General features: G+C 34.7%; 2 protein-coding genes and 1 non-coding gene across 6 annotated transcripts; all 3 read left to right on the top strand.

Moving 5' to 3' along the window:
• The first annotated feature begins 1,163 nt into the window (after nucleotides 1–1,163).
• On the top strand, nucleotides 1,164–5,826 carry LOC130714494 (probable magnesium transporter NIPA6). 4 transcript variants are annotated; one of them, XM_057564392.1, is made up of 9 exons: nucleotides 1,164–1,509; nucleotides 1,604–1,640; nucleotides 2,291–2,381; nucleotides 2,493–2,653; nucleotides 2,754–2,881; nucleotides 2,990–3,127; nucleotides 3,755–3,847; nucleotides 3,949–4,066; nucleotides 5,296–5,826. In XM_057564392.1, exons 2-9 carry the CDS (start codon nucleotides 1,616–1,618, stop codon nucleotides 5,424–5,426), a joined length of 885 nt encoding a protein of 294 aa, XP_057420375.1. In that variant the 5' UTR covers nucleotides 1,164–1,509; nucleotides 1,604–1,615; the 3' UTR covers nucleotides 5,427–5,826. The 4 variants fall into 4 exon arrangements, with proteins under 4 accessions (XP_057420375.1, XP_057420373.1, XP_057420374.1 ...); XM_057564390.1 differs by having other exon boundaries at nucleotides 1,604–1,660; XM_057564391.1 differs by having other exon boundaries at nucleotides 1,164–1,521.
• A 495-nt stretch (nucleotides 5,827–6,321) lies between these two features.
• Nucleotides 6,322–6,393, top strand: TRNAH-GUG (transfer RNA histidin (anticodon GUG)). Its single transcript has one exon. It is a non-coding gene; the product is annotated as a tRNA-His (tRNA).
• Nucleotides 6,394–8,985: 2,592 nt separating this feature from the next.
• Nucleotides 8,986–13,070, top strand: LOC130715903 (ammonium transporter 3 member 1-like). The gene is made up of 3 exons (XM_057566053.1): nucleotides 8,986–9,684; nucleotides 11,020–11,305; nucleotides 12,343–13,070. Exons 1-3 carry the CDS (start codon nucleotides 9,031–9,033, stop codon nucleotides 12,855–12,857), a joined length of 1,455 nt encoding a protein of 484 aa, XP_057422036.1. The 5' UTR covers nucleotides 8,986–9,030; the 3' UTR covers nucleotides 12,858–13,070.
• Nucleotides 13,071–16,193: the final 3,123 nt, after the last annotated feature.

Below are 16,193 nucleotides of genomic sequence, written 5' to 3'. Positions count from 1 at the left end.
GGAGCGAAACACTATTACTAAATTTTCAAACCCAAAATTAACATCCTAAATAATACTATTGTGTTTTAAAATACGACATTGTGAACAAACTATATCAAGGTTTTCAACTTCTCGGTATTGTTTGAGTTTGTATCTTGAGTTTTCCTATATCCAAAACATAACAAAGGAGATGTGCATCACAAGGTTTTTAGACTCCTAGAACATGTGTTTCAAATTAGTTTTTAGGATTAAGAACTCAGAAGCAATATGCATTTTACTGTACTATATTTTAAATTATATATCACAAATGTGAGTGTCGGTAAATATTTAATGTGACAACATTATAGGAAGATGAGTGCTAACAACACTCATTTGATTTTGTTGAAATTCATGTAAGTGTCACTACATTATAAGTATGCTTCATATTTTTAGTGCACCAATCACGATATTTAACCAATCAATAAGAGAGGGTTTAAAAAGGCATTAAAGTGAGTGTTGCAAACATGTTTTATTTTTACAAATTTACTAAAGGTGACAATAGTGGGGTGTCAAAATGAACACCGAGTTAGAAAACGTTTTGAGCCTAGGTTTCTTGCCTTTATTTTCTTTGTCGTAATACACAATTTTTGTAACTCAAAGTATTAACTGTTGACAGCAATGACTAATCCTCTCCCTGTGGGTGCTAGCATTAAACAGTAAGTTCCTTGACCATAATATATGTCCAATTCTCATGGACGAGGATCACACGTGGACCACAGTATGTGTTTAATAAAGTCCTTTGCTGGTTTAGCAGAGGCTTTGTGCTTGAGATGGGCCATGCGTTTAGCTATTGATCTTGGTTTTAAGAGGATGTGCTTTGAGACTGATTCTTTGCAACTTTTTCAGTGGTGGAGGTGTCGCTCTAGAGGCAACTCTTATCTTGATTTAATTTTTTACAGTTGGATGTTTCATTCGTTCGTAGATCCGACAATTATGTCGCATACTTCTTGACTATGAATGCTTCCTCCTTTATGGTTTGGATAGAGGAGGGGCCTTATGGTCTTGATGCTTTGGCTTCTATGTCGGCTTAATTAATATATTAAGAAATTTGAATAAATCTGAATTGTGAAAATTTATAACTCCCCGCCTGACTCAACCAACCAACCACGTAAATAGGGAGTTCGAACAGCCAATTATTTTATTAGCGCCAGACTTTAATTCCCAACAAAAATAAAAAAAAACCAAAGTGGTGTCGTGTAGCGTTCGTTTTCCGTTCGAACTTCAGTAGCGTTCTCCGTAGCACTATTATCAGAATCGCAATCTTAGGGTTCCAACTCCAATTCATGACTTCAATCCAATTCACAACCTTCTGCTACCTCTCTCCTTGTTCTTCCCACCCAATGTGAATGAAACAACAACACTCACACAACACCACAAGGTAGATGACCTCAACCAATTTCACCGGTTTCATCTTGGCCGTGGTTTCCAGTGCTTTCATCGGCTCCAGCTTCATCATCAAGAAAAAGGGTCTTCAACTCGCCGGTGTTAACGGTCCTCGTGCCAGTCTGTCACCTTAAATCCCTTCCTTTTCATTTTCCCCCAAAATTGCTAATCATTCATTCATACTGTGTATTGCATTGTACAGGTGTTGGTGGCTATGGTTACTTGCTTCAACCTCTCTGGTGGGTCGGAATGATTACCAGTATGTACTTATTGTGTTTCCATTTATGTTTGGGAAAACAGCTTAATTAAGCGCTTATGGTTATAATCGTTTAGGCCCCGTTTGAAAAAACAACTTAATTAAGCACTTATGGTCATAAGCCACCATAAGCGCTTATGACATAATCACTTATTCATAAGCTATTTTAATTTTTTTATTGAAATAAATTGAAAATAAGCTGTATATAAGCATAAACTCTTTTTCATAAGCTATCCCGAGTAGTTTATGAAAATAAGCTCAAAACAACTTATGGTAGCCGGTAGGCCATAAGCTGTTTGTATAAGCTCTGCCAAACACTTACACAAGCGCTTATGCTATCAAATAAGCTCTCCCAAATGGGGCCTTATTCATAAGCTATTTAAAATAAATTATTGAAATAAATTGAAAATAAGCTATATATAAGCATAAGCTCTTTTTAATAAGCTAACCTGAGTAGCTTATGAAAATAAGCTCAAAACAGCTTATGGTAGGCTATAAGCTATTTGCATAAGCTCTCCCAAACACTGACATAAGCGTTTATGCTATCAGATAAACTAAAATAGGCTCTCCCAAACAGGGCCTTAGTCTTTACTTCAATGTTTTCCGAATTTTTAATTATTTGTCTTGTTCCAGTGATTGTTGGAGAGATAGCGAATTTCGTTGCATACATTTACGCCCCGGCTGTGCTTGTTACTCCACTTGGTGCTTTGAGTATTATTGTTAGGTAAGCATTCACTAAATCACTTATGTTCTTTATGTAAGGATGCTTTGTTTACTTTGTTTCGAATTTCGATTACCTTTCTGCTGAGCTAAGAGTTGCTATGAACTTGGTTAGTGCTGTCTTAGCGCATTTCCTCTTGGAGGAGAAGCTGCAGAAAATGGGCATGCTGGGGTGTCTTCTATGCATTGTGGGATCTACTGTTATTGTGCTCCATGCTCCTGAAGAGATGTCTCTTAGTTCTGTGCAAGAAATTTGGGAACTGGCCGTTCAACCCGGTATTCTATCAGGGTTTGATTTACTTTCCATTGTGAAATGCCCTGTGGCTATGTGGTTAATGGGTGTTTCCTGATTTTTGCTTTCTATTTTGGGTTACAGCGTTCCTCTCGTACACGGCCGCAGCCATTGCCGTGACATTGGCTCTTGTTTTGTATATTGCGCCCCGCTTTGGCCAGACTAATATTTTGGTTTATGTTGGAATATGCTCTGTAATTGGGTCCTTAACTGTAGGTGACTCTATCCAATTAACCTTGTCAGTTATCACTACTTAATATGTGATAATTTTTTATCATTTTGGATAGTCCTGTTTTTCTGATAAAAATCTTACTTCTCAGGTCATGAGTGTGAAAGCAATTGGCATTGCAATGAAACTTACATTAGAAGGCGCAAACCAGTTTTTCTACTTTCAGACATGGATTTTTTCTACGGTTGCTATTACCTGCATCATTATCCAGCTAAATTACCTTAATATGGTAAGTATCACTTATTTTATTGTGAAAAGTAGTTTTTGCATCGTGACATGAAGTGTTAAAATTCTCTGGCTTCTTTTAGGTATTTCATTGAATTCTTTTGCTTTTTTCTTTCTGCTAGAGATATTTATTATGCAGGGTTAATTTGATTCTTTTAATCTTTTTAAAAACAAGTCAGTGTTCTCTACTAATTAAGCTGGCTCTTTAAAAGTGACTGGTGTATTTTTCATACTGCTGTGAACTGTTCATCCTACAACTTGGTCCATTTGTCTAGACTGAAGAATTTTAACTTTTAGGTTCTGATCATACTTCTATCAGTTTCATCTTTACTTTCCTTTTCTTTGGTTGTTAACTATCATTATGGTCGTATTGTGTTTTCCTTGCCATTCTTTTCACTCCATGTGTCCATTGAAGTTTTGTTCAACCTTCTTGAAGGCTATGAAGTAATCTAGAAGTCCAAGATGTAAACCTCTAATTCAAATAACATCCATGTAATGCTTGAGCTGAAGCCCACCATAAGAACTTTTATTTACTGGAGTGTTGTTTCCATACCTTTTAATTGTTATCATTTTCTTGCCATGGGATCTTCAATCTGGGCTTCTGTGCTAACCAATTCTTGCACGGTTGCAGGCACTGGATAACTTTAATGCAGCAGTTGTTTCTCCAATCTATTATGCATTGTTCACAGCTTTTACAATATTAGCCAGTTTAATCATGTTTAAGGTTGGTATTCTTCAGAAACATAATAAGAAAATTTGTTTGCAGAAGGAGACATTTTATGATTCAACTATTATAATCCTTCCTCTCCTGCTTTTCTTATTCAGGACTATTCTGGTCAAAGTATAAGCAGTATTGTGTCAGAGTTATGTGGTTTCATCACTGTTTTATCTGGAACAACTGTATTGCACAGTACAAGAGAACCGGATCCTCCAGCCATTACAGGTAATATCTCATGCACCATAGTCTACCGTGGAGAACTTGGATAAGATAGACTTCTTACCGCGGACAGAACTAGGAAAAATATACCGTAAATTAAACACATATTTAGTAAAATCAGCAATAGCTCATTGGAGTAGATATTATAAACAAAACTTAGGGGGCGAATACACTATTTGAATACCATTCTATTAAGAATTTTTCCTCTTTGTGGGGGGGGGGGGGGTGCGATTGCCCCATTTTTTTAAAAAAAACTTAGTCTGTCCCCTGCTTCTTACGAATTATATGTGGTAATAGAGAGTATCTAGCTTTGCTTGACCTATTGGGTTACTTGACCTTATTAATTGTTTAACCTGTTAAATAGTATGTTTACACCAAAGGCTAAACATAATACAAATTTTAGATAACTTGAAATAGATGCTCATGTTTCCTTGTTGCTGACTACTAGCTCCAGTTTTTACTTGTTAGTAGTCATGCAACTAAATGATTGATGATTTTTTTTCTTACATTAAATATTGGAGGAAAAAAATATAGGGAAGATTTATGAATACATGTCATGTAAGATTCGTGAGATAGCTACATCTTGGATCTAAATATTAATATGGATTACCTAGACGTTGACAATTGCTAGAAAATAATGAAGCTGTCCTGACCCATTTGAATACCAAAGTCGTTCAGTATGCTATTTCCTTAAGGTTTTAGCTTTTGGTGCTAAGCACTGAATATTACTACATCTTGGATCTAAATATTAATATGGATTACCTAGACGTTGACAATTGCTAGAAAATAATGAAGCTGTCCTGACCCATGTGAATACCAAAGTCGTTCAGTATGCTATTTCCTTAAGGTTTTAGCTTTTGGTGATTAAGCCAAAATTGTAGTAATATTCAGTGCTTAGCAGCAAAAAATAAGGGAATTATTATGTTATGGGGTCAGTTCACTGCTGAGAAGTTTGAACTATCTAGATAAATGAGGGTGGGAAATCTTCCTAAATAGAAAAAACAAGCAGAGTACAGTGAACTAAAGTGGCTCAAAAGTACAATAAAGCGATCGAGTTTCATTACATATCAATATTACCACCACCATTGTCTAATTTGTGTATTGTAAATCTTGCCCTAATAGGATTTCAATATTTAAGGGCAGACTCTGATTTCTTAGCATAATTGGATGTGTTGAGTGTTGAGACGCTTCCTAGTGATCTTAAATCTGATTAAGTGATTGTTCTTCACATGCAGATTTATATACACCATTGTCTCCTAGAGTATCATGGTATATCCAAGGCAATGGTGAACCCTGGAAACAGAAAGAGGAAGATGTTCCACCCATTAATTTAATCACAATTATACGGCAAGATCATTTCAAGTGACAGAGGTGCCCTAAATCATTGAGCTATGGTATCTGTACATTTCATGTTGATTAAGCAACAGAAATTTGCCAGCACAATGGGGTTTGGCTCTGCTATATTCTATCACATTGTGCAGTCAGAGGAGATATTGTTTCCTTTTTTCCAGAAATGATGGCTTGATTTCCAATGTTTCAAAGGGGTGATTATTTGCCTACTTTTCTTTTCTTTTTTGTAATCATCCTGTATCCCTTTTTCCCCATGTATTTCTTATTAATCTTTTCAGAGCACCCAGTCTTTTTGTTTTTTTTTTTCTTTTTGTAAAATTGAAGAATGCTTCCTTGTTTTGGCAGATGGTAGAAGGTGATCCGTGTATATTGTAAAATACAGTTATTTTAGTAATTAACATTGAATTTGTCATTCATTGATAGTTTCCCTAAATTATGTTTAACTCATTTTTTTTTTCAATTGCCTTTGGTAATAGGAGAGTGGAGGGAGAGAGAGTTCCATTGATATACAACTATTCATTGAGAATGAAAAATGTTGGATAATTAACTAAAGGTTTTTTTGTCAAAAAAAAAGTTAATACAACGCAGAATTTAAGTTGCTACTTATAGAGGATCAAATTATACTTTTAATTTGATTCTTATGAAAAGGGTCGAATATAGTATGAGTTAAGCATGCTCGGTCAAGTTACATGACAATGAGTTAACCATGTTTGAAAATTTAAGTTTGTAATTAAATACAATTTTCATACATAAAGATGTAAGAAATATGATCTCTCCTTTCCAAAAAAAAATGATATCGTTGGCCATATTATGGGAATGGAAGAACAAATCCTGAGGCAAGTTGAAAATATTGAGCGCAGTGTTACAAAAACATGTAATATATTAAATTATTGGCATCGTAATACCATCTAGTGGCTGTAGTTTAGTGGTGAGAATTCCACGTTGTGGCCGTGGAGACCTGGGCTCGAATCCCAGCAGCCACACTTTTTTAATAAAGTATTGATTCCCTTTTCACTCACTACGAAATTGGCGTTTTTGCGACGGAAAACTCATCCGTCACAAATTCCCTGGTTTGTTGTGGAACTAGCGACGGGATTTTTATGGGGAAATTCCGTTCCGTCACTGTACAAACAACCAGCTCAACAATGAATGGATTTTGCGACTGAAAATATTCCGTCGCTAAATTCACTTCGTTTAAAGGATCTTGTAACGGATTTGTTTCCGTCGCAAGTACACTACTGATAAGGAATTTGCGACGGATACTGTATCTGTCACAACTAGAGTGACGGATTTCTCCGTCGCAAACCCGCTGACTTTGGGGTTGTGACGGATCTGTTCTTCGCGGCAAGATGTCGTGACAGATTTAGTTTCCAACACAAACACTCTGGCAAAGATTTTGTGACGTATTTTTATCCGTCGTGAGCGATCAATTTCACCCTGCTAAAGTCCTAAACTACCCCATATTGATAAATTGTTTCTAAACAACTTGTTTTTCTGGTAAATAGTTTTATTTTTTGTTCTAGTTTGATAGGATCATCCATGAAAAAGGTTTATTTTTTTGACAGCATCCATGAAAAATGTTGAACCAATCAAAACTTCCCTAACTCAAGGACAAAACAGGGGAATAGAAAGGTTTCCGCCAATGTGACAAATTCATGTATTAATGTCCATTCTGTATTTTCTAAATTAAACAATTAACTTATTCTCATTTTAAATAACATTTAACCTAATATTAGAAAAAAATATCGTTTAATTATATTTTCTCCTTTTATATGAATTTCATAAATTAGCTAGATTGAAGAAAAGTTAGATATCTATCTATCTATATATATTAGAAAAGAACAACTTCTAGCATGACGTGTCGCTCCCAGATTAATTCTCATAAAAATTATTCCACGTGTCAATTTGTTAGAGGATATAATTTTCAATTGATATATATTTTAATTTTATATATTCTAACCTAATTAATTGATATTATTTTAGAAGATATAATTTTTAATTGATATATGTTTTAATTTTATATTTTCTAAAATAATTGATTGATATTATTTTAAAAGATAAGATTTGGTCTTTTAATTTATTTTAAATTTATTTTTAGAATAAATTGATTAATTTTTATTGAATTTTCGAATTTTTTATTAATTCGAGATTTTATGAGTTTTTATTGTGATTTGCTAGATTTTGTTAGTTTTTATCTATCTTTATTTAATACCATTTTTAATATTAGATTTGATTGGGATTTAGGTTGTTAATTTCTTAATTTTATTTTAATTTATCTTATCATTTATTTTAAATCCAGAAAATACTTTATTTTATTTTAGATTCACTTTTATCTTTTTAGAGTATTAATTAATATATCCCAAACTTTTTTTTTAAATAGTGAGTTTGAAAGCTATAGCTTAAGTTAATTTGTTAATATATTCCCAAAAAATAATAATAATAATAATAATAATAATAATAATAATAATAATAATAATAATAATAATAACATGTGTGTGCGGATATGGGCCGGTTGGGTACTATAGTACCCATACCCGCACCCATACCCTCTATTTTTTGCGGGTAATTATCTATACTCAACCTCATACCCATTTAGCGGTTTTTTACCCTATCTATAGTGTATAGTTTTTGCGGGTACCCTATGATTTTGAGACCCATTGTCATCCATAGATTTAGATTTTGGCAAAGATGGATAGCTTCCTATAATGACATTGAATTGTCTAAAGGTGGAGAACTTCGAGTTGCTACCCACGTGAGTATGGAGACGGGTACATGTAATTTTTAAAAACGCGGGTATGGAGATGGTACTATAGTATCTACCCATTGTCATCCCTACTTAGTTGGAATAAACACAATAATGTTATACTTTATGATATATCTTACACAATCCTGATTTGTGCTACTATCACATTAATTTTATTTTTAAGATTAATATGTTGATAATTCCTTATATCTATGATTTGATTTGTGTTATCGTCTTCATATTTACAAAGAATGTGAAACGAGTTCCTCTTGGTCTCAATCGGGCTTAGAAGAGAAGACTTTATGTCCACTTTACTCATCAATTCTGACTTTTCTATTTCATTCGTTGTTTAATATATTTTTAATAATCAAAGTATTAATTAATATATCAAATACAATAGATATATTTCCCGTGCAACGCGCGGGTAAAAAACACTAGTATTTTATGAAAATAATTACATATATGAATAAAATTAAAGTGAATCATGTTACAGGTTGCATTTACCTTTTTTTTTTTATATGTATTTGAGTTAATTTACACATAACCTGTTTGATCAGATTAGCTTATACAATAAACACAATTAAATTATTTAACCAAACGCATGTTCATTATATGTATTTATTTGGCGTGTTACAATCTGTCCTCGAGCTATAAAAATTATTTCGCTAAAAAAAAGAGAATATGTAAGAATATTCAGAGGTCTCGTTAAAAAAAAAAGAATATTCAGAGGTCACTTTCAAAAATAAAAATAAAAATTCAGAGGTCAACCCTAGCTCTCTCTTACAACCTCGCATCATGTATACTACCCACTACGCACTAGCAATATATAAAGCCAACTTCATACTTACAAATTTCACACACTGACACAGCAATAACCATGGCTTCTCCTCCTTTGCCGGTAGCATACCAAGCATGGACAAGTCTTGCAGTGCCGGACTGGCTCAACAAAGGAGACAACGCATGGCAAATGATAGCAGCCACCCTCGTCGGCATTCAAAGCATGCCCGGTCTCGTCATCCTCTACGGAAGCATCGTGAAGAAGAAATGGGCCGTCAACTCCGCCTTCATGGCCCTCTACGCGTTCGCGGCTGTCATTATCTGCTGGGTCTCGTGGGCTTACAAGATGTCCTTCGGGGAGAAGCTCCTGCCCTTTTGGGGAAAGGCTGGCCCTGCTCTGGGCCAGCGCTTTCTCTTGAAGCAGGCTGCGCTGCCCGCTACCCCACATTACTACAATGACGGGCGACTGGAGACCGCTGAGATCGAGCCATTTTACCCGATGGCGACCATGGTGTGGTTCCAGTGTGTTTTTGCCGCCATTGCGCTTGTCATCCTGGCCGGATCTGTTCTGGCCAGGATGAGCTTCAAGGCGTGGATGATGTTTGTGCCACTGTGGCTGACTTTTTCTTACACCATTGGTGCGTTTAGTTTGTGGGGTGGCGGATTCTTGTTCCAATGGGGTGTTATGGATTACTCTGGTGGTTATGTCATTCACCTTTCTTCTGGAATTGCTGGCTTCACAGCTGCTTATTGGGTTTGTTACTCTAATTTCTCTTTATCTTTTAGCTTGTCTATCCTAGACCAAAATATTTTAATTCATGAATGAATCAGTTTTTTTTTTTGGAATAAAGAATATTCCACAAATAAAATATTCAATCAAGCAAAATTAGTCAAACCATTGGAAGCAAATCTCAATAACTGCAGGTATTGATTCATGGAATCAAATCATAATTAACCACCATAAATTCTCTTAATACCATTTCCATATATAAATTATTACCGTTACCATGTAATGCTATATATGTATTTTATTTTTTGATTGGACACACAAGATACATAACCAGAATTCTTCAACACCACATTAATCTCTCCTACGTCGTCTCTTTCTTTTTTCATTATTTTTAACATAGTGCATCTAGAATTTCCCTTTATCTGATAAATTTATGACATCAACAAGAAGAAAAAATGTATCTATATATATGTCTATTTAGTCAACACCAGAGACCCATTCTGTAAAATAAAGAAAAAAAAACATATGAACCTGTCTAGCTAAGAACTCATGATTATGTCCTTGTGACGATTGTTGTGACTGGTATATCACACATCCTGTTTTAGTTATTAATTAATTATATTTTTCTTTTCAAATTAACTGTGATTTACATATTCCCTAAATCTAGCAAGCCAAAGTTAGAAAGTAAGATGAAATGAGTATCATTTTACTGGCATGCAGAGAATCTCTGGGGGAATTCCTTTGTCCACATGTATTGAGTTGGTAGCTTGAAATCCAAAAATATCATTGCTCATCATCTTGTTACTTGTTATTTAAATTTTCAATGATAGAAGGGAATTGTTTGATAGTGTTTGTAATCTATGCCAAGTTTTCCCATATATAGCTCCATTTAATGTCCTATATTACGGCCAATTGTTATATATCAAATAATTTACTTATATAGGTTATCCATGCTTTCACCTTCCATTCAAATGTGAACCTTTTCTAGGTGATGTTATCGATCACAAGTTAACATATTGAAAAGAGGGGAAATCAATCAAATATGTATAATTTAAAATGTGAATATTAATATGTAAAAGTTAATTTAGAAATCTCTAGATGAGATGTGCACGGTAGATAGGGTAGGACAATGAATTTGTTTTTATGAGTTATGATTTATAAAGCTTAACGAACATTTTACACACTCTTAAATTTTCTCTCAATATCATTCTTCTTATTATATTATATCACATCATATACTGTATCAATTACTTTTCTCTATTTTCTTCATTTTTGGACTCCATGTGCTTACATTCATTAGGTGTTTACAGGACATGATTCTTTTTATTTTATATAATGACATGCAATACTTTGAAATAGGTGGGCCCAAGATCGAAGAAGGACAGGGAGAGGTTCCCACCAAACAATGTGTTACTAACGTTGGCAGGGGCAGGGTTACTGTGGTTGGGATGGGCAGGTTTCAACGGAGGAGATCCATACTCAGCCAACACAGACTCTTCCATGGCGGTGCTCAACACCAATATTTGTGCTGCCACCAGCCTCCTCGTGTGGACATGTCTTGATGTTATTTTCTTCAAGAAACCTTCTGTTATTGGAGCCGTTCAGGGCATGATCACTGGTCTTGTATGCATCACTCCTGGCGCTGGTACGTATATGTATATAACTTATTATCTTTCATAATATGTTTGGTTCTGCGGTGAAAAAAACTAAAAATAATCATGTATAGAAGTGATAGAGTATAGTTTTTGAAGTCAAGGTGCTACGAATTATTATGTGTTCTTGACTAATGATTCTACCAATTAAGGTTTCTTCATAATGCGCCACAATGAATCTAGTCAATCTACTATATTAATAAGTAATCTTCCTTTTAATATTTTTGGGTATGAAACCAGCTAGCTTAGGAGATTCCTTTCTTGACTTTGGGATCCCAAAAATCGAATGCTTAATATATGGGACATCTAATTTTGTAGATTAATTATTTTCTTATATGTTTAGTTTGTCTTCATTGGTCTTTCCCTCCTTCAATGGTGTCGGGTTTTACGTATTTGAGGCGTGGGGAATTAGAAAATAGAGTTGAAGTAAGAAATATTCAATATTAGAGGACTCAGTCTCAAACTAACATTTTATACCAAGGACCAATTGAGAAGTTACTACTTATAATTGTTTAGAATTTCATTAAAATTTAATGCATTAGTTATATGATAACCCGAATTTATAATCTAATACAGAGAATCTTTACTCAGATTCCAACGACTTGATCCCTTACAGCATATTCACTATATACATATCCAATATTTTATAAAATCAATGAATCAATATTAAGGGTTTATATTTCTGATTTTGGTGAAAAATATGAGTTCATTGATTTTGATGACTTGATCATATAAGTCAATTTTTGTGAATGTGTAAATATAGGGATTTTTGGAAGTATGAAGTCCAAATTCATCCCATATTCAATATTATGACTCATTGTAGATGACTTTTGATTTTTTTTTTTTGAAATGGACTTTTGAATATAAGTCTACTGCATTCAAAGTGTGACTAATGCTACATTTCCGATGTAAAAAAAAAAGTGACTAATGCAAGTGTTCACTATTCACCTACATTATTGAAATTTACCATCTCATGAACGAACTATACATGAATCCATAATCACAATATTGGTATATATTTTGTGAACAGGTCTTGTTCAAGGGTGGGCTGCCATAGTTATGGGAGTGCTTTCAGGCAGTGTCCCATGGTACACCATGATGGTATTAGGCAAGAAGTTGAAAATATTCCAAATGGTCGATGACACCCTTGCCGTGTTCCACACACACGCCGTGGCGGGCATTCTTGGCGGCGTACTCACCGGCCTCTTCGCCGAGCCACGCCTAAGCACACTCTTCCTCCCCGTCACAAATTCCAAAGGAGGAGTCTACGGAGGCTCGGGTGGAGTCCAAATCCTGAAACAGATCGTGGGGGCTCTGTTCATCATTGGATGGAACATTGTGGCCACTTCAATCATCTGTTTTGTTATAAGTTTCATAGTTCCGTTGAGAATGACAGAAGAAGAGTTGTTGATTGGGGATGATGCGGTTCATGGGGAAGAAGCTTATGCATTGTGGGGTGATGGAGAGAAACTTAGCCTCTACAAAGATGATACCACCCACCATAATGTTGTGATGGCGTCAAGTGGTGCCACTCAAGATGTGTAGATATAATTGACACATGAAGATGAAAATGCTTGGATACACAATAAAAATCACGACGAGTTAAAATCACAGGCTTTTGTCTGCGGTGATTTTAGTTTTATCATTTTCCGATTTTCGTACAGTTTTTTTTATGACTCTGTTCAATGATTTCTTCATGTTAACTACTGATTGGTATTTCAGCTATAAATGTATGAAGCTATGCAATTATGTGTACTATTGTTATATTGTTATCTAAGCAATTATTTTTTTTTGAAAGTTATCTAAGCACTTCTTAATTGGGATATTGGGGCTTTGTTATTGTATTTAATACCGATGTTTATCAAATGAAGTTTGTCCCCGTAGTGTAATGTTGTTTACTTGTTAAGCATCGAGTTGAATTTTAATTTTATGTTTTCAAATTTTCAAAAATCAAAATTAGTATTTAGTTTTATAAATCTAGTATCGTTGGATCAAGTGTTACATATTTGATTTATCTCAAGTAAGGTCTCGAGTTTAGTGGATGAAAAAACCCTACAAACCCCACCATGAAAATTCTCTAATGTGTCCTTTATTTGGCTCCTTTTTATGCTACATCAAATATCATATCACTAATTTCTCTTTATATTTATTAAGGTAGAGGTGGATAAGAAGTGATAAAAAAAATATTATTCTTTAAAATATACTTGATGAGTTTAGATAATTATTTTCTGGTGGAATATTTAGATTTTTTTTGAACTGGATCAGTATATTAACGGGCCTGGCTTGTTCACCCATATCGCTTTAGAAGGCTAGCCCATGAGTTAGCAATTCCATTTAGTGGCCACTAATTAATTAATTTGTCCCTGTCTCACCTTCTCCATCCCACTCTCTCTTGCCTCTCAACCTCCATAAACAATCTGAGTTTTCACCTTCCTCTCTCTCCTTCCTTTTTAATTTCTCTTTCGATCGTGATTTTCCTTCCATTTCTTTTTTGAAAAGAACAAAGCACAAAGCAATATATCATATCATCAACAAAAAATCAACATTTTCCAATAGCAAATAGGCTGAGGCTTCCAGAACCAGAGATGACATTCCTCAATACTCAGTAAAAAAGATAGGATAATTTAGTGAAATCGCATAAAAAATGGACTTATACAAAATCAAATTACTTACTACTCCATCATTTATTATTTAAAGTATTACATTGAAAATCATTGCCAGACTTTCCAATTCAATTTTCCCCAGTAGACAAAGAACGCTGATTTTCCCCATCATCAACAACAGAACACAGAAAAATTGAAAAGAGATTAAAAAAAATCAGATTTTTAGAAGGGAAAAACACCAGTCTCCGATCACTTTCTCTCACAACCGACTCAGACTCCACCGATTCCGATGATCCACTTCTCTACGCCTACAACGGTTTCACCGCTTCCCTTAACGACCAACAAGCCCAGACCCTGCTCCGATCTGACGTTGTTCTGGGTCTCTATGAGGACACTGTCTACCATCTTCACACCACGCGTACTCCCCAGTTTCTGGGGCAGGAGACCCAAACAGGGTTGTGGGAAGGACACAGGACTCTGGAACTTGACCACAAAATGATAAAGATCGAAACTTTGTGGGAGCTCAGTCAAGATTTCAACCATTGGTGGAGACTCAGGATCGGCTAGGGTTTCTATTTCTCCAGATCGGCTTGCTCGCCGTGATCTAAAACCCACCATCACAGCCCAGTTCTGGTTCTACAACGGCTCTACAGTGATGGCAGTGGGGTTGCAACAACTTCTGTTGGTTGAAGGAGGGGTGATCCATTTTCTTATTCATTCAATCTTAGCCATTCACTTGAATAATATTCTAGGAATCTTAGATCCAATGATATTTACTTAATGGTCCACCGGTGGACCAATTTTAAAGTTGCCCACTCTAGTGGGCACCATTAATTTGTGCTTAAATTTTCATCAAATTCCACTCCCTTTTGCTTTGACAGAGTGGCTGTCATTCCACACACCCAAAGAATTATGCTTAAGACTTGATGTATAGACTCACACAAAGAGACAAACGTTATTTCTTTAAAAAATGAAGACATATGGTAAACGTGAAAAATGAAGATTGTGGAAGTACAATAAGTGGGTGAGATTTTAAGTAATGAATGAATGTTAACCGAGTGAATAGTCAAATGTTTTCGGAAACTGTTGGACATTGCAAACTTGGTGTTAAAAATTTTAATTGTGTAAAATGTCGGTTAAATTAATCTTTATCATCAAATAAAGTTAGTTCCTACATGGATTAGTTTGATAGACTTTTATACAATTAGAAATCGTAATGAGTATTTCATTTTTTAGTGACAAACTTGTCAGCGTTCAATACTTTCAGAAACCAATTTAATCATTCACTTAATGTTAGCTGGTTGTGTTAATGACTATCATTCTCTAAGATTTCCTCGCCTGTTCTATTTCACAACTCATGAGAAGGATGTGGGTGGACACGAAGAAGGGGAAAGAAAAAGGACGAGAGGGAGGAAGAGATTGGAAGCTAGAAGAGGGGTAAGGAGAAGAATGAAGCGATAAGCTTACTCTCTTCAGATTAAGAATTAGGGTCAAAGAAAAAATTAGGTTAGCTTAATTTGGGAATATATATTAGGGTTGGTTTAGTTAATTAAGGGACTAAATTATTTACTTAGGCGATGTGTAGTTCATCAAAACAAATGTCAATGTCACATAAGCTCACTTAAACACGAGAACGAGGTTAAATAAGCGCTCACCAGACGCACAAACAGATTTAGATAAGAATTAAAATCAAACATTTACTGAATCGCAAGGATCAAAATGAAACTTTGCTCCAGCAAAAGACTATAATTATACGACTTTATATTTACGAGGTCACATGAACGCTCACCGAACACACAAGCAACTCAGATTCAGGCCAGAACCAAAATCAGACATTTCTCAAATCATGAGATCAAATTGCAACTTTGCTCCGATAAGAGGCTAAAATGAAACAACTCTATAATTATGGGAGTAAAATTATATTTAACCTTAAGAGAATTACTAGCAACACACTCTTTTAAAAACACACCAACTTTTTAAGTAGGAATAAATATACTGATTTTCTATAAAATAAACCAATCATAATAAATGTACTGAAATGAAATATGCAATTAAAAGAATATCATTTCACTTAAAAAAATTTGAATTTTATTCCGGGTTCATGTTTAGTGGTGCGAGACTCCTGTAGTTGGTGGAATTCAACCAATTTAAAAATATTCCAGATCTCATGATTGTTGATATTTGTATTCATTATCCATTATTCTATATTCTCGTTGACACAAATTTTATCACTAATCATATATTCCGGAGTAGAAACCAAATGATAAACTTTGGAATA

This window comes from Lotus japonicus, chromosome 4 (genome assembly GCF_012489685.1).
Source record: "Lotus japonicus ecotype B-129 chromosome 4, LjGifu_v1.2".
Taxonomy (NCBI): Eukaryota; Viridiplantae; Streptophyta; class Magnoliopsida; order Fabales; family Fabaceae; genus Lotus; species Lotus japonicus.
Note: the sequence above shows the minus strand (reverse complement) of the source record. Positions and strands in the feature narration are given on the sequence as shown.

Bases quoted from the DNA above. Each gene is read 5' to 3' on its own strand.
- LOC130714494 (XM_057564389.1), top strand. From the start codon at position 1,401: ATGACCTCAACCAATTTCACCGGTTTCATCTTGGCCGTGGTTTCCAGT. The intron at 2,654-2,753 runs GTATTCTATCAG...TTTGGGTTACAG, and splicing joins GGAACTGGCCGTTCAACCCG to CGTTCCTCTCGTACACGGCC. The intron at 3,128-3,754 runs GTAAGTATCACT...GCACGGTTGCAG, and splicing joins AGCTAAATTACCTTAATATG to GCACTGGATAACTTTAATGC.
- LOC130715903 (XM_057566053.1), top strand. From the start codon at position 9,031: ATGGCTTCTCCTCCTTTGCCGGTAGCATACCAAGCATGGACAAGTCTT. The intron at 9,685-11,019 runs GTTTGTTACTCT...ACTTTGAAATAG, and splicing joins GCTTCACAGCTGCTTATTGG to GTGGGCCCAAGATCGAAGAA. The intron at 11,306-12,342 runs GTACGTATATGT...TTTTGTGAACAG, and splicing joins ATGCATCACTCCTGGCGCTG to GTCTTGTTCAAGGGTGGGCT.